This window comes from Squalius cephalus (assembly GCF_949319135.1).
Source record: "Squalius cephalus genome assembly, chromosome: 9".
NCBI classification, from domain to species: domain Eukaryota; kingdom Metazoa; phylum Chordata; class Actinopteri; order Cypriniformes; family Leuciscidae; genus Squalius; species Squalius cephalus.
The window spans coordinates 24,640,191-24,665,595 of NC_137130.1; the positions used below are offsets into that span (position 1 = coordinate 24,640,191).

Below are 25,405 nucleotides of genomic sequence, written 5' to 3' on the forward strand. Positions count from 1 at the left end.
CTAAAAAGCAAGACGTGCTGCTGATTTACACGCTGTAAAACGAGATACGTCAATTTCTGACCTGGAGAGCTGCAGAACAGGACAGAAATGCTGGAATCGACACACACACACTAACGTTCATGTCAAACACACTGAGGGCTGTCAGGGGGAATCTTGATGTAATCCACCAATTTTAATTCAGAGAAGCTCATTAGGTTGATAATCGGCATTCTTCTGTCAATCACACGCTCCCAAATCAAAAATCAATTCAATTCAAGCACTCTTTATCATGCCTGTTTAACACACATTATTACCGTATTAACCCAGGCCAACAACGAGAGCCTAAGGACACAAAGATGCTTGAGCGAAAAGGTATGAAAGGTCATGCAATACACTGAGGCATGATTAAACTCACAATATATACCACCTCGAGTAAACTTATTGCTAATATAAACTTACTACATAATTCAACAGTGACACATCCAGGGCTCTAGACTAAAATTGTTGCAAATGTGAGAGAAAAAATAAATAAAAAATGTGTGACAACAATTTAAAATCTAGTTGTCATTAGTGATAGCCAATAAAACGTAATACATTTTGCTGCACATAACAACAAACACATCATAAGCTATGTTGTCCAATTTGTGAAAAAAAAAGACTTTCCTGAAGTGCTACTTTTTAATGAGTCAGTCAAAAAGATTCATGTTACAGCCTCAAATTCAATGCGTTGGTGGTTGGATTCAGACTCTCTCACATTGTTCAGAGCCTTTACCGAGTTCATCATGACTCTTTTCCCCGTTAATTTCCAAATCCGTAATGTAAAAAAGATCATGTATACTTTAGGATACTGTAATATATACATATGTTTTGTTTATATGAGAATGTGCAATTAAAGATGCATACAGTATACACAACAGAGTTCTGATGAAGTAAATAATAATAGTATTAAAAATATTATAATAATATAATATTATTGGTGATTGTTTAACAGGTACAGCTGTAAGTGCAACTTTTTTGAGTGACAGGTTGGAACTATAACCAACACAACATTTTGCATTTTTTCCTCCTCAAGGCAGAAATATATGGAAGCTTGTTCCCTCCACAGAATAAAACATTTTAAAATATAATTGGGACTTTTTATCTCACAATTGCGGGTTTACATTTTACAGGTTATATCTCGCAATTCTGACTTTATAACACGCAATTGCGACTTTGTATCTTGCAATTCTGGCTTTTTTTTCTCGCAATTGTGAAATATAAACTTGCAATTGTGGGTTATAAAGTCCAATCCTAAGGATAAATGACTTATTTTCCTCAGAATTGTGGGTTTATATCTGACAATTCTGACTTTATAACTTGTAATTGCGACTTTATATCACGCAATTCTGACTCTATTCTGAGATGTAAACTCACAATTGTAAGAAAAAGTCAGAATTGTGCGATACACTTTTTAAAAATGTTTTTATTAAACATTTTATTCTGTGGCGGAAACAAGCTTCCATAGAAATATGCTTTCAGAGCAGAGTGAGATTTATATGCCACACATACAGTTAAGATCACCGTGAGAGTGACAATAAAAAAAAAAAATGCTTAATACAACTACAAAATGATCCTAGTTTGGTCTCTATAAAACGTCACTTAAAACATCCCCACACAACATACATTTTTGCAATAAGAAGCTTTGATCTCAATTAACTGAAGTGTAGAACAGCCATCTTCTACAGAGTGCTTCTAAAATGTAGTCATACATAGAGTTAATTTGTCAATGGCTTCCTTGTCACTTTCTCTGTAGCGTCATTGTTGTTGAATCCACGGAAATCAAATTACCAAGTAAAATGGCCCGCATTTCATGTTTATTCAATAGGATGTTGTGCAGACATATAAAGAGTAGATAGATTAACAGGTGTTTAGCAACTCAGCATTTATTTTTGCACAGCTGGAACGCTGTGTTGACCAATCAGCATCCCGGCCCTAAACTATCCAACAAATCAGCATTAAATCTGTTAGTGTCACATGGAATAATTCAATCATTTGCATCAGATGAAAGAAAATCCCCCCTTATTTCACCAACCTGCTAATGAAACATGACCCGCATCACTCGGCAAGAAAGACGAGCAATTGTGAACAGGACCGCGAGGCTGCAGATGCTGTAATGGACATATCCATGTTTGGACGAGGAGAGGAAAGGACCAAACCTATCAATTTCCCACAACTCTCCCCTCGAGTAATTTTGCGGCGGGCTTCGGCGGTCTAATTGGTGGACATTTTCAGAAATGAAATTTGACAACAAAAGATAGCCCGCAATGACAGGCCGGCTCCCGGGCTCCCTAAGCAGAAGTGACGGCACTTTTCATATGCCATCTGCAATTGAGGAAATAATTAGAAGTATTTTGGCTGGTGTAACATTATTTAGACAGGCCATCAATGTTCTCCGACCCCTCCCGCGTCCTCTCGTTCGCAGGTGAAGCTCAATTTGTGCCTGGACTGTTTCATTAAAACACCAGTCACACCGGCTAAGCCTTTGTACTGCAGGCAGAGTGCATTCTGGGTAGGCAAATCTGTGTCTAAGAGTAAGACGGTAATCAAGTCTTCTATCCTCAACCCTCAATTCTAAAATTGTGCACCTCCGAAAAAAGGTCTAAAAAAGAAAGAAAATAAAGCATTTCCCTTTCAGTTCAATCAAGCTGAGATGGAATAATGAGGTGAATATAATTTAAACCAATCTGTGATTTCTGCTTTTTAGAAATAAGCTTTCACATCCTCCTGTTTCTAAAAACAGAACGGCACAGTATGCAGTGGCATGACTTGTTGCTAAGCTACAAGATGCATCTAGAAGAAACCGCTAAGTGAATGCTTTGTGCGAGCGCACACACGTGCGCGTTTGAGTGTTCATGCTTTTTTTCTCCTATGTGCTTCAATGGGAGAGAGATGTGGAATTGCTTTTCTTCAATGAGTGACAGGCAGGAAGTTCTTGAACAAATATGAGTGGAGGAAATGCAGAATGAAAAAGGGGAAAATAGAATGAGGGAAGTGCATTGAGAGGAAGAGAAAAGATCAGGGGCGGAACGCATGAGTAGCACTTGTCCGGTTCTCCAGATTAGGCCAGATGAATCATAAGGACCCAGAGAACCCACAAACCAGAAGAAACTTCCTCTATACGCTTTTATTCTCAGTCTTTCAACGACTATTCACATGGAGTCTGAACTTTAGGGCACACACACACACACACACAAAAAAAACTGCACAAAAAGATTTCAGAACGAACAATGAACCTCAATGAACATGTTATATAGTGCGTGTTTTTTTTTGTTTGTTTTTGGAGGCTAAACCAGCTTTACTTCTTTGAATGCTGATCAATTCATTCGGGTATTCAACTTTTTTAGCAAAAAAAGTTGCCATCAGAAAATGTGCAAATCTTTGGTACATTAAAAAATAAACTAAAATAAAACCTTTCGTAATGGTTAGCTGCACTGAACTTCTTATGTCAGTGCAAGTTGCTTTCAGTTAACACAGCTCAAACATGTATTTTAGTCTGGGACTAGGCTTAAGCCTTGTCTGTGAAACCTGGGGTTACTTTTTTTTTTTGTCAATATTTTATACTGTCAAGCTTGTTGTGACTTATGAACATCCCTTATTTTGAGACTAGACTGATATTTGAATTGCTTCATTCAGATATCAAACCTTTTCAGATAATGAAAATTCAATATTGGACATTCTGTGAACAGTTTTGGTGGGGAAAATGGTTGACAGCTAGTCCTGCAGTCATATATATCATATATATACATATATATACATATGTTTGTATATTTCAATAAAATATTAAGTCCATTTTTTTAATCTAAAGAACAATTCATCATTAGTCAATTTGGCCTTTTCTAACACAGTTACCTACATTTCTTTCAGACACATTGAAAACACATTAAACCCTCATTGAGAGAGAGAGATGGTGAATAAAAGAGACAGAGAAGCGGTGTCAGGACAGGGAAGGGTTCGCAGATACGGGGAGACACTTAAGGGAGCGGGCTGGCACTCTTTAAAAGCAGCCGAACGCGCCTGCAGCTCTCATTCAGCTCAGCAGAATGGCTGATTAATTAACGGGCAGAAAAGCACTCCAGCACTCACACAACCAACACTAAAAGCTTTTCTTTCTCCATCTAGTGATTTCTATAATTATTTTGATGGTGAGGCTGCGCTCCAGGCCCCAAGAAAGCAGGGAAGGAGGAGGTGGAGGGTACATGTGGCGATAGGGAGGGGAAAGAGCCCTAAAGCCCGGGACACACCAAACCGACGCCAAAGAACTAGCGCTGATGAAAGCCGACTGCGTTGTCGCCTTAGTCGGGGGAAAAAGCTGCACTTAAACACACCGAGAGAACCACAGCCGTCTGTCAGCTAGAATGCGTGTTCTGCGCCTGCGTGTAAATGAGACAACTGTCTATTTCTGCAGATATAATCATCTATATTCGTCATTCGGCTGCAGGCTGCAGATGCGTGGTTACCGTTTTGAATATTAATCCTGCTAAACACTTTCTTTATTCCACTCCGCTCATGTTAATGTTGAAATATTCACCAAGGAACACTCAGGTAAGATGACGTAACATTAGAACAGCCTTCAGTCTGTACCGTTTTGACTTCTTTGCTCGCTGTTTTGCAATTATTCTCGTGCACTGATTTATTCACTAAGCTGAACAGCCAATCAAGAGTTCCATCCTTCACCGACGGCCCAACGCCGATTCAACATGTCGAATCGGCCTAAAAAAAGGACCAATTTCTGCCGACGGTGCGGAACACACTGAGAAAAACGTAGCCGGCCGACGCACAAAAACTGCCCGACGGCTGTCTGTCAGCTTGGTGTGTCCTGGGCTTAACAGTGTGTGTTTTTTTTTTTGGGCCAAATTTTTCAGTGAGGTATCTGGGCACAATGGCTGCTGATGGGGGATGTAAGTAGACATTGGTAACCTGTGGAGTAGCTCTTGATGGATTTGCACCGTGTTTTGGACTGACCCTGGCGGGGTTACATTGAGGATTGGAGGACTGTTTGCTTAGTGCAGTGTGGGGGCTATTGTTCTCAAGCACATCCAGGACACGCCATTCAAACGGCGAGATAGAGTGTCGACTGGAGAGCTGGCAACCTTGTAGACCCTTTCTTCCTCTTATCAAACCGATTCCCCACTTTATCCTCATATGTTTGTCTATAAAAGTGTTTTTGGAGATGTGGAAGCAAAGGTTGCCAATCTCCAGCTCTCCGTTGGTCTCTATAGAACTGTCGCCCCTGTGCAGATAAGCGAGTCACCTGTCTCCCCCTTTCCTCTATATCTGGAGGGAACAATGATTATTTTTTAATTGGAGCGGAGCAGAGCTCTGGAGAGTCTGGTTGTTATAGTAACTTTCCGTGTCGAGTGTGGTGGGCTGAAGGAGCAGCTCGCTGCGGACCCTTCTTCTCACAGCCAATGCCAAATAGCTCCTGCTCCCTTCTCTCTCATAAGAACCTCAAGAGCCCCTCACTCTTTTCTCTCAGCACATTCCCCACGTCCTTCACCTGCCTGCCTCCACCTCTCCAGAGCGCTCAGAGGAGAGGAAGGACGGAGAGAAGAAAACAAATGTCTTTGGTATTGGCTGTTTAGATGATATGAGATTTGTCTCTCGGAATTATTGAAATAAAATAAATGTATTCCTATGATGACAAAGCTGAATTTTCAGCATCATTACTCCAGTCTTTAGTGTCACATGATCCTTCAGAAATAATTTTAATATGCTGATTTGATGCTCTGATTTGAACATTTCTTATTATTATTATCCGTGTTTCAAACAGTTGTGCTGCTTCATATTTTTGTAGATCATTTTAAATCTTCTGTAAAATTATAAATATCTTCACAAAAAAATTACTGACCCCAAACTTTTGTATTGTAGTGTTTGTATTAATTTATTCAAAATAATTAATAAATGAATACAATAACTTTAAAACACTTCTTTTGCAAAAAAATATGCTTTTAGTTTCTAAATTAAAATTCATTTTGATATATTTTGGGGCATAAAGTTAAAAATGTCAAAATGATACAACTGTCCTGATATCATAATTAAGATAAAGTTTGACATACTTTTATTATCCTTTCTTAGAGAAAAAAAAAAAATAAAAAAATAAAAAAAACCTATTTCAACAAAACTGCTTCACTCATTAATATTGTAAAATTTTGTGTCCGCAAAAATCAGAGTCATGTGATAATTTTAAGGTGATGATACACTGGGCAACTTTTTGAGCAATGTTGCTGGGCAATGTTGCCGTCAACAGGCAACCAGGTGAGACACAGGGCCCACGACTGATCTAAAGTATCCAGATAGAAGTTTGTTGCCCATTCGCAATGGGAAAGAGCCCAAGCAACATTGCCCGGCAACATTGCTCAAAAAAGCTGCCCAGTGTATCATCACCTTTATGACACTTTTCAAAACCAAATGAAACCAACATGAATACAAAGAGTCAATTTTCAACAACCTAGCAGATGTGCTTTTAACTAGATATTTAAAATATTTTTTTTGTTTTTTTTTTATTAATGCACACTCTTATATGTCATTGACCCTTAACACTAGAAGTCCCAGAGATTTGTAACCCTCCTTTAGCCAAGTGGATGCTAACTGGCTAGTCTTTTGGCTATCATTAGCATCAATTCATGTGTAAATGTGGTCATTACCTGAGCAATCTGCAGGGGGGTTGGGGGGTGTGTGTGAATGGTTGCTGGTGGCTTGTTTGTATGTGTGGGGGAGGGAGGGCTGTTAAAAGCAGAGAACTTGATTGACCATGTCTCACATTGGCATGTAAGGTCTTGCCCAGATGTAAACAGGTATGAATTAGCACATCTAATTGCATGCAGCTTGCTCTCAAATGAGAGGTAATTCCTTTTGTGCTGAGGTGGATAAAATCTCACTGCACATAGCCTACTACTTCAGTGCCCTCAAGAATTCTGTGGTGTACGAACCTCCTCTCCAAGAAAAGAAAATGCAGAGAAGACTCACCACTCGGCAGGCCTTGGAAATTATCCTGAGTGAAGTAAACCCTTGTGACTCAGATGGAGAAGACATAGAACTACAGCCGGATTCGGACTCAGAGCTGTCTGATCTGTCTTCAGGTTAAGTTTCATTTCATATTATTTCCTATTTCATTTCAAACCAGTAAGTGGAAAACACCAAAAAAGCAGAGTGGAGTGACATAAATATTTACTCTGCCTTTTTTGTATTGTCCACTTTTTTGTTTGTACTACTTAGCAGACATTCACTGCCATCTGAAGTGCAAAACATTATTAGTTGTTTCTTTGCTTTAGTTGTATCTTTTTATTTAGGAAGATATTTCAGACATTATTTCGATACAGAGAAGGAGATACTGGAATTATTATTAGTATCTATGCATGCATTTGTGATATCATTTGACTTTTCCATTGCTCACAATTTGAATTTGTTCACACTGCAGATGAGGAGACTGCTCCTCAACCAAAAAAGAGAGCCCGTTTGGGGACTGACCTGACAGAGACAGCGAAAGATGGCACAGTGTGGCGTGAAGAACAGGTGGGGATGCGTCTCCCTTTCACCCCAATCAAAGCGTATACGCTGCAGATGGAGAGCCAACGGCTAAGGCCAGGAAAAGTATCTCGAGTCGCCTTCAGAGCTTCCTGTGTTTCATCACTCTTGACATGCTTCATAGCATTCAAGAATGGACTATTCAACATGCACAGGAAACGGAGCATGTTCATTGGTTCATGGCCCTCCCTGAACTAATGGCATTTATTGCAATTGTCATCTTGCGGGGGCTTACCAAGGTTCCATCACTACGTGACTGCTGGTCAGCAAACCTGGGAAACCCACATATCATTGGAACAATGCCGCGAAACCGCTTCCAAGACATCATGCGACACCTACGCTTTGATGACAGGTCCACCCGGAGGGATCGAGCAAAGACTGATAAGTTTGCTGCAATTTCCAGTGTGTGGGGATCATTTGTCACCAATTGCATCACGTCCTACAACCCTGGTCTACATATCACTGTTGATGAACAGCTTTTCCCATCAAAGACTCGCTGCTGTTTCCTGCAGTATATTGCAACTAAACCTGACAAGTTTGGGATCAAGTTTTGGGTGGCTTGCGACCTAAAATCCAAGTACATTTGTAATGTCCTCCCATATCTTGGCAAGGACCCTAGTCGTCCCAGTGGAGAGAGACTGTCTGAAAATGTAGTGATGAGGCTGATGGAACCATTCCTAGACAAGGGCAGAAATGTTACCACGGACAATTTCTTCACATCGCTGTCACTTGCGCATAAACTTCTTAGCCGGAAAACCACCATCCTCGGCACAGTCAACAAGATTCGCCGGGAAATCCCTCAATCTGCTATACACACAGATCGCAATGAATTCACCACTCAGGTATGTTGCAGGTCTTTTGTGGTTCTATGTTTGTGTTTCTAATTTTTAGAATCAACACCGCCAAGTGTGTCATTGTGTGTAAAAGTGCTATGAAAATAACAATTTATCTTATTTATTAGGTGTTGTCAACCACTGCTGCTACGCTGACGGCATATGCGCCCAAACGGAAGAAGGCCGTCTACATTCTTAGCAGCATGCACAGCGTGATTCAGACTGATAATACCACCAAAAGGAAGCCAAACACTGTCACCCTTTACAACACCACAAAGTGCGGCGTGGATGTGATGGACCAGATGGTGCGGGAGTACACTGTCCGCACAGGGACACGGCGCTGGCCAGTTGCCGTGTTCTATAACATGATTGACATGGCAGCACTGAATGCACATGTGCTGTATCAAGCATGCACCGGAAGGCAGGAAAGACGGGTGGACTTCCTGGTGGAGCTTGCAAGAGAGTTGGCTAACTCTCATATGTGTGCGAAGAAGGCAAGAAAAGAACAATTGCTTCGGACACAACCCTCCACACCTAGCCCTGGAAAAAGAGCCATGTGTCAAGTCAAACACCAATGCAAGAACAATCATGCCACTGTGCGATGTGTTCGCTGCTACAGATACACATGTGGTAAATGCAGACGGGAGATACCATGGCAGTGCCAGGATTGTGAGTGATTGCTGGAATGTACTCACTCACTTTTTAATAATATTTGTAAATATGTGTACAAATGGTTGGTTTCTATTTTATTTTGTACTGTTTTTATCAATAAATCTCAGCAACAAAGGAAAAAAAACATGTGTGTTGATTTCTCCCTAAGATGGCAAAGTGAAACACAAGTTTCCTTGAAGTGGCTCAGCATGGCCCCACATTATTTACATAACAAAAGCAACCGTTCACAGGTGATTAAGGATATTAGCCTAAAGCCTTCCAGCCCATCGGCTGTCCTGCGGGTTTTATAGGTAGAAAAGCCAAATGGCTGCTCTCTGGGACTTCTAGTGTTAAACCATGCACTACGCAGTTCCTTATTAGGTTAACACTACTGGAGAGTAGCTCAGTTTTATTTACTTGCCAAAGCCGACCCAGGAAACACTAACGTAGAGGACTGTAGCTTAAGAAATTTCCCAGCTTCAAAACGTCTACATCAAGTTTAATTGTGTCTGAAAGATTTACTACAAGTAAGTAGTGCTGTGCTCTGGCCTTGCCTTCCGAGCGACTAAATAAGTTCACAGGTTAAATTTGTGCTTTAGGTAACTGCACTGAAAGAAGTGAGACAAAAAAGGAATCATTTTATGAACATCATACACAATCTTTTACACCAACATGATTCTAGCAGGCCAATCAGTTTTATTTATTAAATAATTGAAATATGATATGATATAATGTACTACACAGACATACTTCAAAGTAAAACACCCTCCACAGCCTGTCTAGGCCATGTATGGAAAACAAAGTCGCAAAAACAGGTCATTAACACTGCATACATTTGCATATCAATGTCACTTGACTGCTAAGTCTTTGTGAACAAAGTTTTCTTTTACTCACCCTTATGTAGTTCAAAACTTGTAAGACTTTATTTCTACTGTGAATCATAAAAAATAATATTGTTAGAGTTTTTTTGTTTGTTTTGGACACCATTGACTTTCATTGCATAGACATAAAAGTTCTGCAGAAGAAATGGTTTAGAGTAACAATGACTATATTTCTAGTTCTGGGTGAACTTGAAGGGTCAAAAGAAGGTAAAAATGGTCATGAGAAGCTAAGAAAAAAAAAGTACTTTGTATTTTATAATAAGTGGACATGCCATGTCACCATGACATAAAATTGTTGCGTCCCTCATAATCTTTAATCAAAATAACTTCCCCTCCCTCTTCTCTGATTTCTGGCGCGAGGACGGGACAACCTGTCCCTCTCATGACATAACAAAAACAGCAAACCAATAGCAAAAGACAACCATCCAACAATCCAATCATTTCCACATGGTCAAAATCAAATCATGCCCTACATTTTTTCTTGTTCTTTCTTGTTTCACTAAGATATACATCACGAAAGAGAAGAAAACACTATCACATGTGTGATACATGTCATGTCAACTTTAAACAATTCATAAGGTAAAAAAACATAATAAAATGATCTAGACACAGAGAATCCTGTTGCACTTCACCACTGACCATACAGTATAAGCCACTACACATATTGAGAGACACTTTTTATGACAGCGGTGGGCAGCAGGCAGCGTGTTAAACTGCCTGTCCGTCTAAATAACTGAGCCGCTTTAATGACTCTCAGAGGATGCTTTTAAATCAGACACAGGCCATACAACAGAGCAACTCTCCCGTTTAACAAACTCTTCAAATGACATGAGAGCGTGCTCACGCTGACTCCAGAGTCACTGATGCTCTTCTCATTCACGTCCTCAATTTACCCATCAGCCGCATATCAGCGTGAATTCACTCAAAATACTCCCCTTATGCAGGGCAGAAATTAATATGCAACGCTATTCAAACTCACGCCGCCTGGCAGAGTGCGAAAAGATAACGGCGGGGAAATTAACCAGATTATTTATCAAAAACTGAGGCTGTGGGAGACACCCGGCCACAGAGTCAGACAATGTGTGGTTGCACAGATTGGTTGACTAGTCGACTTTAAAGGGTTAGTTCACCCAAAAATTAAAATTCTGTCAGTAATTACTCACCCTCATGTTGTTCCAACCCCGTAAGACCTTCGTTCATCTTCGGAACATAAATTAAGATATTTTTGATTAAATCTGAGAGTTGTCTCACTCCTCCATAGGCTTCTAAGGGACCGAAACTTGCTGGCCCAGAAAAGTTATTAAAGAGATCGTTAATATAGTCCAAGTGACTCCAGTGGCTCAATCTTAAGTTTATCAAGCGACGAGAATACTTTTTGTGCGCAAAAACAAACAAAAATAACGACTTTATTCCACTATTCATTTCCTTCTCTCTGGGCCTCGTAGTGTTTTTGCGCTGCGCGTCTGTGTTGCACGTCATCACGCATCACACACATGATCAGCGTCGGCCAATAGTGAGCTTACGTGGTGACGTGTAACACAGACGCGCTACGCAAAAACACTACGTGAACCAACTAGAGGCCCAGAGAGAAGGAAATGAATAGTGGAATAAAGTCGTTATTTTTGTTTGTTTTTGCGCACAAAAAGTATTCTCGTCGCTTGATATACTTAAGATTGAGCCACTGGAGTCACTTGGACTATATTAACGATCTCTTTAATAACTTTTCTGGGCCAGCAAGTTTCGGTCCCTAAGAAGCCTATGGAGAAGTGATCCACCACTCAGATTTCATCAAAAATATCTTAATTTATGTTCCGAAGATGAACGAAGGTCTTACAGGGTTGGAACAACATGAGGGTGAGTAATTACTGACAGAATTTTCATTTTTGGGTGAACTAACCCTTTAATGCTCTGCCATGACGCTTTAAGCTTGGCGTTGACTAGCCACTGATCATGGCCTATAGAGGGCGCAACAGGATAAGAAATCTTTGAAGTCCACTTTTACGCTCCGTTTCCAGCAGTTAAAATGACAAGTAAATGCATACTCCGAGAGCGCTCCACAAGACATGTTTGATTATACCATCCGGATGCTCAAAATTGATCGGGTGAATGCACTTGCAGGTTTTATCTCAAACCGCACCAGCGTTTTTACAAAAAAAAAAAAAGCCACCGCCAACGTTTTTGACCATTTTCACAACATTTTCATGGCCCCCAGAATATTTTGTTATATGAATATCTGAACATGCAATATATAAAAAGAAAGAACAGTCCCTCTGCTTTAAAAATAAATAAATAAAATTATATATATATATATTGTTTTATTATAGCTTCATGCATTCTTTTTTAAACAACACTTGAACGTGGGTAAGTTTCATAACAAAGCAACATTTTGAGCAAAAAGCTGAGAAAACCATGTGATTTATCAATAAAATAGCTTAGAAACTGAAAAGTACTAGCATATATTTCTTAGTAACTAAATCCCACAGCTTCACTATTAGTAGAAAGACGCCAGGTAGATTTAATTCACACGCAAATGCTCTCTCACTAATGCATTCATATAAATGTAATCTTTACTGTGCTACATTACCTGCATTTGATTTATAATGATCAGAAATCTGTGAGGAATATAACGACCCAAAGACAAAATAACTGATAAAAATAAGCTGTTATGTAGGAGCGCTGTTGTTCAAGTCTCAGCTCGAGGTTCAGAGGTCATCAGCGACTAGTCAACGTCAACTCGACTTTAATCACATAAATGTTATTCGACCCCTAATAGCTACTACACCTTTGTCTCCATGTGGCATACATCCTTCCCTTAATCCAAATTAACAAGTTTCCTTATGGCATCATCTTCAGCCAACTACTGTATCTGACCAACAACTGACCTCTCATACTGAGACATTCCTGTTTTAAACGAATCTCCTTGTGACTCAAATATCCACTCAGAAATAGCCCCAGGGACAATGGGACCAAGACATTCAGATATACATAATGTACAGGAACATGCCAGTTACTTTTGCATTATGCATTAGAGAGAAGTTTTCACTTGTATTTGTCAGTAAGTCATTTGTGCGATTCATTTTAAAATGCACTTGATCAAAAATCCAAGGCTAATGCATTATTTCACCATAGGTGGAGGCCAATGAAACATAGATATATTGATATATTTCTGATTCTCAATCAAAAGAGTAGAAGTGCAGCATGGCTGTGCCAGAGCTGGAGACTGAGCTCGTGTGTCCAACAGGAATGAGAGAATCAATATTAGAGCAGCTACTCTGGGCTTACAGCTGTGACTCTATGTCTTAAGGTTATGAGAATTACAAGTCAAGGCGAGGAAGAACTTGTTATTAAAGTGTGTTATTAGGCATTATGGGTTCTTTACGGTTGCCGAGCAACTTGCTGTATTAATATAACATTCAAATGACAGGCATCACAGGTGTCTGTCTATCAGATATTATACAACAGCTTCAAACTTGACGCATCCAATTTAAAATCGTTAAAAACAAGTATTATTTTTATAACAATAAAATAAGATTGTTAGTATCTTGGCATGTAATCTTTTTTTGTTGATACGCAGAATGAGTAAATGAATTTCAAGTATTGAATTTTGTATTCACTCTTTTTTGAATTAAGTGCATCCAAATTTCTTAAAAAATGTTTTAAAAAACAATTGAACAGAAGTGTATTTCACTCACTGGATATAGACATTACAACGTGGTTATTTATTACTCATTGCTTGAATCTGATTGGTTGACGAACATTCTAATGTGTGCAATTATTTTCAGGGAAATGCACGGCTAAAGTAGTTCCAGGCAGGTCTTGACCGCATTACAGTTCCATATCACTTCGCCAAAGGATTTCAGTTATTTCAAAGGTCCTTACAGACTATAACAGGAAAAGAACCAAAACCCACAACGACACTGACTGAACAAATAAATATAGTAAACAATAAGAAAAAATGCAACAAAATTACGTTTTATTATGTACGGAAAGCACATACTCTTTTCTCCCGCTCTCTCTCCCACTCAAACACATACACACACACACAGTACAGACACACACTCGCAAAGAAACGTGTTGTCTGACGATTTTATCAGTAAAATAGTTTAACAACTTAAAAGCTACATGACATTTCTCACTAGCGAGGTAATGACGGCGCTGTTTTTGGAGCAGATAAACTTACAGTAGAGACGCTGCAGCCGAACACTGTTGAAAGACGCACATACTCAGGTAATTCTACTCACTGTTTTCTGCAGAACTGCTTTTGTAGATGAAATGAACTAATTAAATAATTAATGATCTTTAAAACGGAACTGAATCAACACTGAACTGACAGCTGAACAATGACACTTTTCTTTAAGAGCTGCAGTACAGACACTCAGTAAACAGATGAGGACTGAGAAAAATATAAAAGACTTCACAATTTAACTTTACTTTAATCCCTCAGCAATCAACACAATCCCGAAGAAATCCACTCACTGAATGCACTTAGGCTGGCTTAAGCAGGTTTTTTCAGGAAGGATGTATGTATATGCATATTTACCTGTCTGCAGCAGTAGGTGGAGGGCTTCGTTGTTTGTTGACTTTGGCATACAGGCCGTCCAGAGGGTCTTCTGTGGACGGCTCTCTGCTGTGGGACACTGGGGGCGGGGGTCTCTGCGGGGAGGGGCTGCGGTTCCCGTATAGCGGCTGGGAAGGTGATACGCGCTCCCTGAAGTTGTTGATGCGGGCGTAGTTGGGGTCCAGGTCATCATCCTCCACGTCAGGTGGGGAGAACCGGTCCCGAACCTGCCGTTCCCTCAACTCCTGGTGCTTAGCCTCAATTCTTTAACAAAGAAAAGCTGATGTTAACCTATCTTGCATTAGTAATTACTATTTTGAGGTGTTTTTAGTCTGGGAGGGGAAATGTGATCTAAAATTTCAATTCCGCAAATGAGCAAACCACACTGAGGCAATGAGAGTGCAACTGAAAGCACTTGAACTTGAATCGTATTTACACTTTCAAGTACCGCTCCAAAAATACAATCAACTGGAAAGGTCAAGAAAGACCTCTCGGACACATCCAGCTGATTTTCCCTCTCCCGCTTTCCTTTTCTGTCTCTCTCAGGAGCTTCAACAGGCTCAGTCAATAAAGTCTCTCTCTGAACAAATGCCACTCTGGAGCATATGGAGGAGAACAGCACGGCTCCAGCTCGCACTTCACACGTTTCCAAGTCCAAATAAGCCTCGGCAAACACCACACAAAATAATGACTGCAAAAACATCCCTGCATCTCAGCTAAATATATCCTTTTCTCCTGTCTTTTGGCAGAATATACATGACACACCGAGAGACAGAGATAGAGAGAGGACGAGGAATCTAGTGCTGTGTGTCATCTCAATAATGGACCACAAAAAGCTGTCAGAGTGAATGAGATGGAAAGGGACGAAAAATAAAGAGATATAAACCTGTGCGTCATACAGTGAGTCATAAGACAATAACAAACTATACCTTTCTTCACATTCGGCACGCAACTTTCTTCCCAGATTACATCTGAATCTTCTTCAGCCAGTAACTAACTGATCAACTCCCATAAACTGAAACCAAACTCTATTCTGCTAACTTCAGCATTAATGACTGCTATCTTTACATCAGTGAGATTTTTATATAATCATCATCCGGTCGTTATCACTAAATAAACTCTGACAGGATGAACGGGACATTTTAAGTGTCTTGAATCACTTTGAAGGGATTTGTTTTGTGATAATGACCGGATTGGTTTGAGTAATTATTATATTATTAAGAAACTATGTAGGGAATTGATAGCCAGGGACAATGATCAATTTAATTTACTCATATTCATGCATTTGGCAACAGCTTCAATCCAAGTAGTGCACTTAAGCTATACATTTTATCAGGATGTACATTCATGTATTACATTTCTTGGCAACTGCAGTCTTCAGTTAGGCTAATGAACCATATTATTAAACAAATTGTTAACTGTGATTATTATTAACAAATTTACTATTTATTGAGTGTATTACAGTTTTTCTCGATTGCTTAAACACTATAACCAGGCTTTTGAACTAAAATTTCAAAACCATAACGCCATTTATCAAAAAGCACACCCATTTCACTAAACTATAAACACTATTCCCTGTTTTGACACATGAGTCAGATTTGTTGAACTGTCACTGCAAAACTCTACACACAAATCCCTTCATTTCTCATTGCTTAGACCATGTTGTCATTTAGAAAGCACTAGCATTCAAAATTGTTCACTCAAGTCAGCACAGCTTCAGCTCAGTTAGCACACAATTACCCAAGTGGAAACACTAAGAGTCAAAATTTAACACACATCAATCAGAACCTTCAATAGATATATAAAAGGGCCCAAATCAGTTTATTGTGTTTAGGAACAATGGATCCAGAAAGACATGAAGGAAGAGGGATAAGAATGAGGAGGAGGAAGGGCAAGGACAAGAAGACAAGCAGTCTCAGATGAAATTCAAGCCACTCTAGTTGCCCATGTCTTTATCAGTGGTATGACTATGAGGGAGGCTGGGCTACGAGTAAGGCCAAATTGGAGTCGCTTTACCGTCGCCTCGAGAACCTTCAGGGAGGAGTGGTGGCAAACAAAATTCTATCACTGAATAAGAGACAAACATTTCCAATAGTCTTTGATGAGGTTTATTTTCTTGCAAGAAAAGGCCAGCAGTCGTACAGTCACACAGAGTGGCTGCAGAGTGTGACAGTGAAGGGAGGGCTTCCTTTCTCCTTTATAGTCTTGACTCCCAGAATGTTATCTTTCTAGGTATTTCAACCATATGTGGAACATTCTTAGACGTGTCCATCATATTGTATCTTTGAGTGGAGGCCCTCCTGTTACGTCCCAACACTCTTTACCATTCCAATACGATTCGAATTCCATATTAGAATATGGTTTGTGTGTGTTCTTTTACTGTCATATGTTGGTCACACACATCTTACTGTAAGTAAATATAAAAAAATTTTTAGAGGAGAGAGTAAAAAAAAAAAAAAAGGAAAAAAAAAAGAGAGTAAAACAGGAAAAACATTTTGTGTGTGTGTGTGTGTGTGTTTTCTGTGTATGAATAAAAATGTGCCAATGTATCCACTGGTTGTGTCTTTTGTGTTCATCATGTGAAAAGGTTTGTGAGGGGGGGAACCACAAGCAACATAACTTACCAGTTTTGAAAATGTTGTTTTGAATTTATTGCACCAGTGTCTTTAGACTATGTTGTAGTGTGTGTGATTTTGAGGGCTTGTGTGTCCTGTCTGAGGGCAAAGTTTAAGTGTAGAGCTTCATTTTGACCTGAAAATAGGATGTTTGGGGAATTGGGTGAGACGTTATGAATTTGTATTTATAGTTTTGAGAATACGAGGCATAGTTTCAAGAAATGTGTTTAAGCAATCGAGAAAAACTGTAATACTGCAAGCTGAGAAGCATCACAAAGTCATTAGTCACAGTAATTCATCACTAAAAGATTACTTAATATCAGAATGACTTTCAACAGATGTTTTTGGTTAAGCATATAAGTCAATCAGCTCTTTTTTTCCCCAGATGTTATGTCAATATTTTTTTTCAATTGTGCAATGTGTTTCAGGTGATGTGCTCTTGAGTCTCTTATGAGAAGTTGTCCTCCTTTGAGCCTTGACTCCTGAATTTCTTTTACTCCCAGAGGACAATACTTGCCACTGTTTCTGTTAGGTAGCTCATGGGATCTAGGCCTGAATCCCTATAAAACTGCATTAGGACAATCTGCACAGTCAGAGACGCCTAAGTATGTAGCAATTTAGGCATCATGGTCGTGGTCAAATCACAAAGGCTGTTCCAAAATGTAGGTAGCATAATTACCAACACCTTAAAAGATTGATTCTTTAAGTCAAATTTATAAAAAAAATAAGAATCACTTAATGCTTTCTGAGAAGGCTATCCCATAATGCAACGAGGCAATGAATCATTTAAAGAATCAATAAAAAAAAAGATTGGTAAGATTTTTTAAATATTTTAGAGAAACAAAAAATCTCTTATGCGTTTGCGTGAGGAGATCTATTTGTACGAGTTGCTACGAATGTAGAGTGTTTCAAATCATTCACTGACAGTATGAGGTTCCATCTCGGTTAGGATACAAGACACGGGTTTTAGTAGTGATTCATGTGGTGTGAGGGTGTAATGACATCAGTCCTACCTTTCTCTCTCTTCCTTCATCCTCTCCAATTCTTCTTCACTCAGAATTTCTGACGTCTGCTTCTGTGCATTCATTTTTGTCTCTGTCTTGTTCTTTTCTTCCTTTTTCTTTCCAAATCTGAGAGAGAGAGAGAGAGAGAGAGAGAGAGAGAGAGAGAGAGAGAGAGAGAGAGAGAGAGAGAGAGAGAGAGAGAGAGAGAGAGAGAGAGAGAGAGAGAGAGAGAGAGAGGGCATAGAAAGACATCACTGCATGATCACTGTTTGCAAATTACGTTTATCTAGGAAATCAGCTACTATCTAGTATACAGTATATGTGTGTGTGTGTGTGTGTACTCTGGGGAGTTCCTAAACTGCTGTAGGGGCCAGAGTGTGTCAGTAGAGATGTTCTGTTAACATGCATCATTTCTGCACCAGTGATTGAGTCCTGCACCCGTCTCCATGTTCTTTGCTCATAGAAGGTCATTTCTCATGTGTGCCTGTGTCTCAAACCCACTGCCGCCCAGCCGAGCAGCTTCAGCGCAGTGTATCAATGTCACAGCGAGCAGAGGCCGTGGCCTCCAGCTACACACACCGGGACACGTCAAAGCACATACACACACACACACTGTCAGAGGAAATCACACCAGTGTCCTTTAGCAACTCACATCTGCCGCACACTCAAACACAATGATGTGATCTGATTTAAATTATCTTGAATCTCACACATCTGCACACAATGATCATAATGTGAACATCTTTGCAATACATTCAGCAATATTGAGGGAGCATATGAGCTTGACAAGAGTCCTACTAAGCACTGCAGGAAGCAATTATATACGCCATGATATCACTTAAACATAAACACAGGCTCTGAGCTACTGAGAAAAATAAAGATAAAAACACGTACTGTAATAATAATAATATATATGGAAAGCCTAATAGTAAAAAAAAAATTAAAAAAAAATTATAATAATATTTATACTACATGTGTGTGTGTATATATATATATATATATATATATATATATATATATATATATATATATATTATATTAGGGCTGTCAAACGATTAATCGCATCCAAAATAAAAGTTTGTTTTTACATAATATATGTGTGTGTACGGTGTATAATTATTTTCTATATATAAATACACACACATGCATGTATATATTTAAGAAATATTTGCATGTATATACTGTGTATATATATTTATATTATATATAATTTATATTATATATAAATATTTTATATATAAATAAGACATTTTTCTTAAATATATATGCATGTGTGTGTATTTATATATAGAAAATAATTATACTCCATACACACACATATATTATGTAAACACAAACTTTTATTTTGGATGCGATTAATCGCGATTAATCGTTTGACAGCCCTAATATATATATATATATATATATATATATATATATATATATATATATATATATATATATATATATATATATATATATATATATATATATATATATGTATGTATGTATGTATATATTATATGATATAGGAGAATATAGAGCTCATACTTGAGGAATTTTAGGAATAATATTTGAAGAATGCTTGATGTTACTTGCAGAATACTTGCAGATGCTGATGTTTGTATGGACAAAAAGAATATCTATAAAATCATAAAACTATATACTATATCTCGAGAATACCATCTAAGATGGTATTTAAATGCTTCGTTTTGTAGTTTTTATTGTGGGGGTCAAAATATGAACACACTGCAAATGCAATACAATGAGATGTACAAATAAATATTCCTCTAAAAGCCTGATGTATCATATTTGATACATTTTAACACGTTTTTTCTTTAAAAATAAATATGTATGAATAAACATAAGTTGCTTCAGTCCAGTAAGTGTTCATCTTGAAATATTAATAACAGCAAACAATGTATTCTTGAGTTTACTTTATAAAACTGTAAAGATTTCACAGCAAAAAGACACGTATAACCATGACCTGTATAACAATTATACTAAATGGCATTTCACTCTCTAAAATAAACTATACATCAGATGACAAAAGGCATGTAACAAGTTTTTCAGCCAAGCTTTTGATCATGTTGATCATGTAGAGGCTTTAGAAATTTGTGAATCAAATATGATACAGCAGGCTATATAATGCAAAGATATTTCATACAGTATATTGATATCTAAAAAAAAAACAGATGAATGAATAAATAAGACAGGAAGGGACCAATGAATGATGAATCAATGAACGAACGAACGAACAAACAAAAAAAGTTGAAACGAATGAAACAACAAACAAAAACAAACAACCAAACATGGAGGAATCACTGAACAAATTAACTAAACAGTTCAATTAGGGAGCGAATGAACAAGCAAATGAATGAACTAATTGTCTAAATAAACCAATTAAGGAAACACTAAATTAATCAAGAAACCAAATAACAATCAAACTATCAAACAAATGAATGACAGAACAAACTAATGAAGGAAGGACTGAAAAAAAAATATAAATCATAAATGAGCGAACAAACAAATGAAGTATCAATGAATGAATGAAGAAATGGATGAATGAATAATGAACCAAAGAAGATAACAATGAACGCATGAAACCAAGTAATAAGCAAATCAATTAGGGAAACAATGAATGAACAAATAAATTAATTAATAAAGAAAATAATAAAATAATTGATGGGGGAAAAAGAACAAATGGAAAAACTACAACGCGTAAAGCCTATTTCAATCGCCTTGTATCTCTCACTCTACAGAACCTTTGAGTCATTTAATTCAATGCCCTAGAGTTTAACACTAACACAGCAGGACTGTGTTCAGATGTTGTGGGAATTTCCAGAGGTCACAGAGTGAATAAAACGAAAGGAGTAGCAAAATACATAGGTGATTCACACTAGCCTGCAGCTCAGACATCCAAGACTCATCTAGTCAACAGGTCTGTCCAGAACATTTCCCTTTTTCACTCCGTCTACACCCATTACTCAGCGCTCAAGCAGGGTGGATGATTCACAGCTCGTCAGCGCTCCAACCTTTCCTCTTGTTTTCAAACAAATTCCAAACAACAAACGCTATGTAGCCAACTTACTGATTGACACTGCCAGGAGGAGAAGAAGAAAGTTTTCCCAGACAAACTAGGGAAATGTTAAGAGAGGAATAACGATTAACTTTCTGCCATCCTAACCAAAAGTTCGTGAATTGAGAACATTTACGGGCATACATATTTCTTATTGGCCATGGAACTGTATATTGGACAGTTTCTGGTCTCATTGACTTCCATAGTATATATTTTTTTCCTACTATGGAAGTCAATGAGACCAGAAACTGTCTGGTTACTGATATTCTTCTAAATATCAGAAACTCGGCTGAATGAATTCGAAAACGGTAAAACTCAACTGTTTAACTCTGGGGGAGTTGTAAAATGAGCCTATTTCCAAAAAAAGTGGAGTATCCCTTTAAGATATTAGGAAATATTTATGAACAGAAATTCACTCAGCTCATGTTTCATAAATGAGTGCCAATGATAATTTAGTTGGCCATTCATATTGCTTTAACTTGATTTGGTTACATAACCTACATCAGATAAGAGATGATGTTTTGAGAACCACATATAAACGCACACACGCACGCACACACACACATGCACACACTGCATGTTTTATGGGGACTTTCCATAGACATAATGATTTTTACACTGTACAAAAAAGTATATTATATCCCCTTACACTAACCCTTTCTGCATTTTTACATTTTCAAAAAACATCACTTAGTATGATTTATAAGCTTTTTTCCTCATGGGGACCAAAAAATGTCCCCGCAAGGACACGGATTGTGAATATTGCCATAACATGGCACATGGAACATTTTGTCCCCATAATGTAGGGTTCACCAGGCCACACTAACACAAACTAACACACACGCACATCTCTCAGTGGAGAGTAAGACACACAACTCTTGGTGACCCCAGACATGGGAGACAACAGGAGACAGCCTCACACAGACACATATAGTTCTTCAGTGTAATCAGTGCTGACTAATGCAGCTTAAGTGCAGACTAGATTTTCCATTGTCTATTCAGACATACATTTACACACACTCGTCCCTTATACCTCTTCTTACAAGTCCCTTTTGTCTTCTTTGGTCATAATCAACAAATTTCTTATTTACATTGTGTTTGCACTGTTAGTTATGATGAAAGCGTTCGTTAGTGTGCAGAAATCGAGTTGACGAGATCACTGCATTCATGCGCTCAACATGTCTGTGATCGTCTACATGCTCATCACTGCAACCTTTCATGCCGCAACCTAAATATAATGCTATAGATCTAAACATAATGCTATAATCAACACTTTTCACGATTAGTTTACCTTGAGAGCTGTAATGGTTAAAACGTAATAAAAGTTTTCGAGAGAGTTACACATGATACTTTTCATTTACAAAGCTGTTAGCCAATCACAGCAGTTTACACTGAAGTCTCACAGAGAGCGATCAAATCAGAGGGCTAAAATCAGGGTAGCAAAAATGCCTTTTATTTCTAAATTTATGACAATTTTTATGTAAAAATCATATCAACATTAAGTGCACCACAGAAAACATTATACAAAAATAAAAATGCAGTTCATAACACCTTTAAAACTGGTTTAAAATAGCAAATTTATTGTAGTGAACTAATTTAAAAAGTCAGATTGATTCTATTAATTATTTAGTGAAATGTTTAGCTGACTGCTGCAGTTCATTATTTTGTTCACTTTACATTACATAAATTAGGGATTTCTAGCTTTATACATTTTAACGTAAAAGTACCTGTTCAAGTTTAATACCATCAGCCTAATTGAGATTGGCTGTTCATACAAAAACTTTCATTTTCTCAATAACTCTTGGTTCTGATTAAATTAGCATTACTATATGACTGGATACATATTCGTTTAAAAAAAGCATGTAATACAAGCATAGGTTTGCAGTTTCAAAACAGCCTCCCCACTCTGATATCCAATGGATTGGCTTTAAAGTTTACAGTTTATACTGCAATTTATTCCGTAAAAACAGGAAGAAACCAACTGTATTACATGCCTGAGGTATTTGAGGGTATTCCAGTAAAGAAGCCTTGTAAATACAGGAGTGCATTATGCAAAATCTGAATGAACAGATGAGAAAGGACAATCCATCCCACTGTTTCTCTCTCTCTCTCTATCACGCACCCTTCCTGTATGTCCTCTGGCTGTGTATTTGTGTGTGGATGCAGCACTCTCATAACTTAATTACTGTATTTATCTTATTAGACTGCAGCTATTTAATGTTAGTGCTTTGGCATGCGTTTCCTGCACATCCATTCTGCTGCCTCATTAAGATCAGGCCCTATGAGACCTAAATGGTAAAACTCACTCACATTAACACGTAACTTGCTGCTAATGCATTCTGACACAACATTTATCAATACAATGCATGTGAATAATTCATGGCAATAAAACAACAAATCTTGAGAGCATTGACCATGGACACTCCGAAAATTGACAATTGTTGGATGAGGCCATGAAATTATATCACGGATGAACAAATCAAAGACTTGATTAAAATCGTAAAAGACAATTTGTTTGATATCCAGACATTTATATTATGAAGTAAAGATGTTTGCATACAGTGACATGCATATCTATTTATTTATAATACTACAGACTTGCACAGACTTTTGACTATATCTGCTTTAAACCTGGTCCACATCGCAGCCTGTTCTGCTCCTACTTATAATTCTTATAATTACAATGTAACATGTTCGGATGTAAAATAAATAAATAAAATACATTGTCAACAAAGACAAAGCTTTTTAGCATTAGTGCTATTAAATATAGAGGATATGTATTAGGTGTTTACACAAAACTTTGGGGTCAATAAAATTTTGTTTTTTGAAAAATTAATACTTTTATTCAGCAATGATGCTTTAAATTGATCAAAAGTGACAGGAAAGACATTCATAATGTTACAAAATATTTCTATTTCAAATAAATGTTGTTATTTTGAACTTTCTATTCAGCAAAGAATCTTTTTGTGTGTGTGTGCACCAAAGCATCATATTAGAATGATTTCTGAAGGATCATGTGACACTGAAGACTGGAGTAATGATGCTGAAAATTCAATATCTCTGGAATAATTTACATATAACAATATATTCAAATACATACATTTTGTTTTAAATTGTATTAAAGAGTTGCTTTACGATGTTTGATTTTTTATTTTTATTAAATATGATGAGCATAAGAGACTTATAAATATATAAAAAAAAAATGTACTGACCCCAAACTTTTTGAACAGTGTCATTATATTATAAATGTATTATAATTCATGTGCTGCCACAGAGAATTGCAGGAAATTCTAATGCCGGTAGCCTCAAACCGTATAAACAAGCAGGAAATTCTGGCAAGCTTTCTAGCTATTTCTCAAAAACACAAACCCCCGGTTTCACAGACAAGGCTTCCAGACTAAAATGCATGTTTGAGTTTTGACTGAAAGCAACTGACATATCTTAAAATCTTAAGATGCAAACCAGTAATGTTTCTTTTTTCTTCTAAGGCTTCTTAAAGCTTCTTCTTCTAAAAGCTACTTAAATGTCCTAATCCTAATGTCCTAATGGCTTAATATAAGCCCTGTCTGTGAAACCAGGACAAAGTATTTACACAAACCTATAGCCTACTGTACAGTCAACATTCACAATGAAAAATACTACTAACATCAATTTACTTCCACCTTGATTCTTCAATTCACATTCCCCAAATTAATTCCCATTAATTATAACTTTAGAAAGGGGCCACCTTACATGAAGCCAGGCAATCAGAATGGAGCTTGTCATTTGGAGAATATGAACGACCTGAAGGCCTCATCATGATTTTCTTCAACTACTGTATAAGTGGATGCATCAGAGACAGACATGTCTTTTAACAGGATCTCTGACTCTAAGCTAAAGGGCACAGTGGCTGCTATCAAATGAGGAGCCCAGCTGAGCCCAAACCAGCACATGGATAAATAAAGGCAATAATTAGGCTGTCATAAGAGACCCTGGCACTATCTTCAGCTGTTCAGAGATGCTTCAAACACAGCCTGTCAGTTAACCAGGCACAGTTCTTAGAGGGGGAGTGGTCAGAGCACAAGAGAAAGACAGATGTGGCATGCAAAATTACTACTAACGATTATGAAGTCACAGTGGAGGAAAAAAACCCCGGCAAATTTCTTCTTTTATTTCAAATTTTTTTTTTTTAATCTTCAAATTTTAATGAATGCAGTTTGTAGAAGTGCCCATTACATAAATGAAGAACAAATATGTCAGCAATTCAAATACAACAAAACAATC

General features: G+C 37.8%; 1 protein-coding gene across 4 annotated transcripts in view; it reads right to left on the bottom strand.

The window, feature by feature from the left end:
• pard3bb (par-3 family cell polarity regulator beta b) overlaps nt 1–25,405 on the bottom strand; it is a 316,476-nt gene that overhangs the window by 64,387 nt on the left and 226,684 nt on the right. For all 4 annotated transcript variants that reach the window (XM_079882104.1, XM_079882103.1, XM_079882105.1 and 1 more), the window contains 2 exons: nt 18,094–18,210; nt 14,448–14,729 (listed from right to left, as the gene is read on the bottom strand). In XM_079882104.1, the coding sequence (XP_079738230.1) occupies nt 14,448–14,729; nt 18,094–18,210 (399 nt within the window). The remainder of the gene's footprint in view (nt 1–14,447; nt 14,730–18,093; nt 18,211–25,405) is intronic.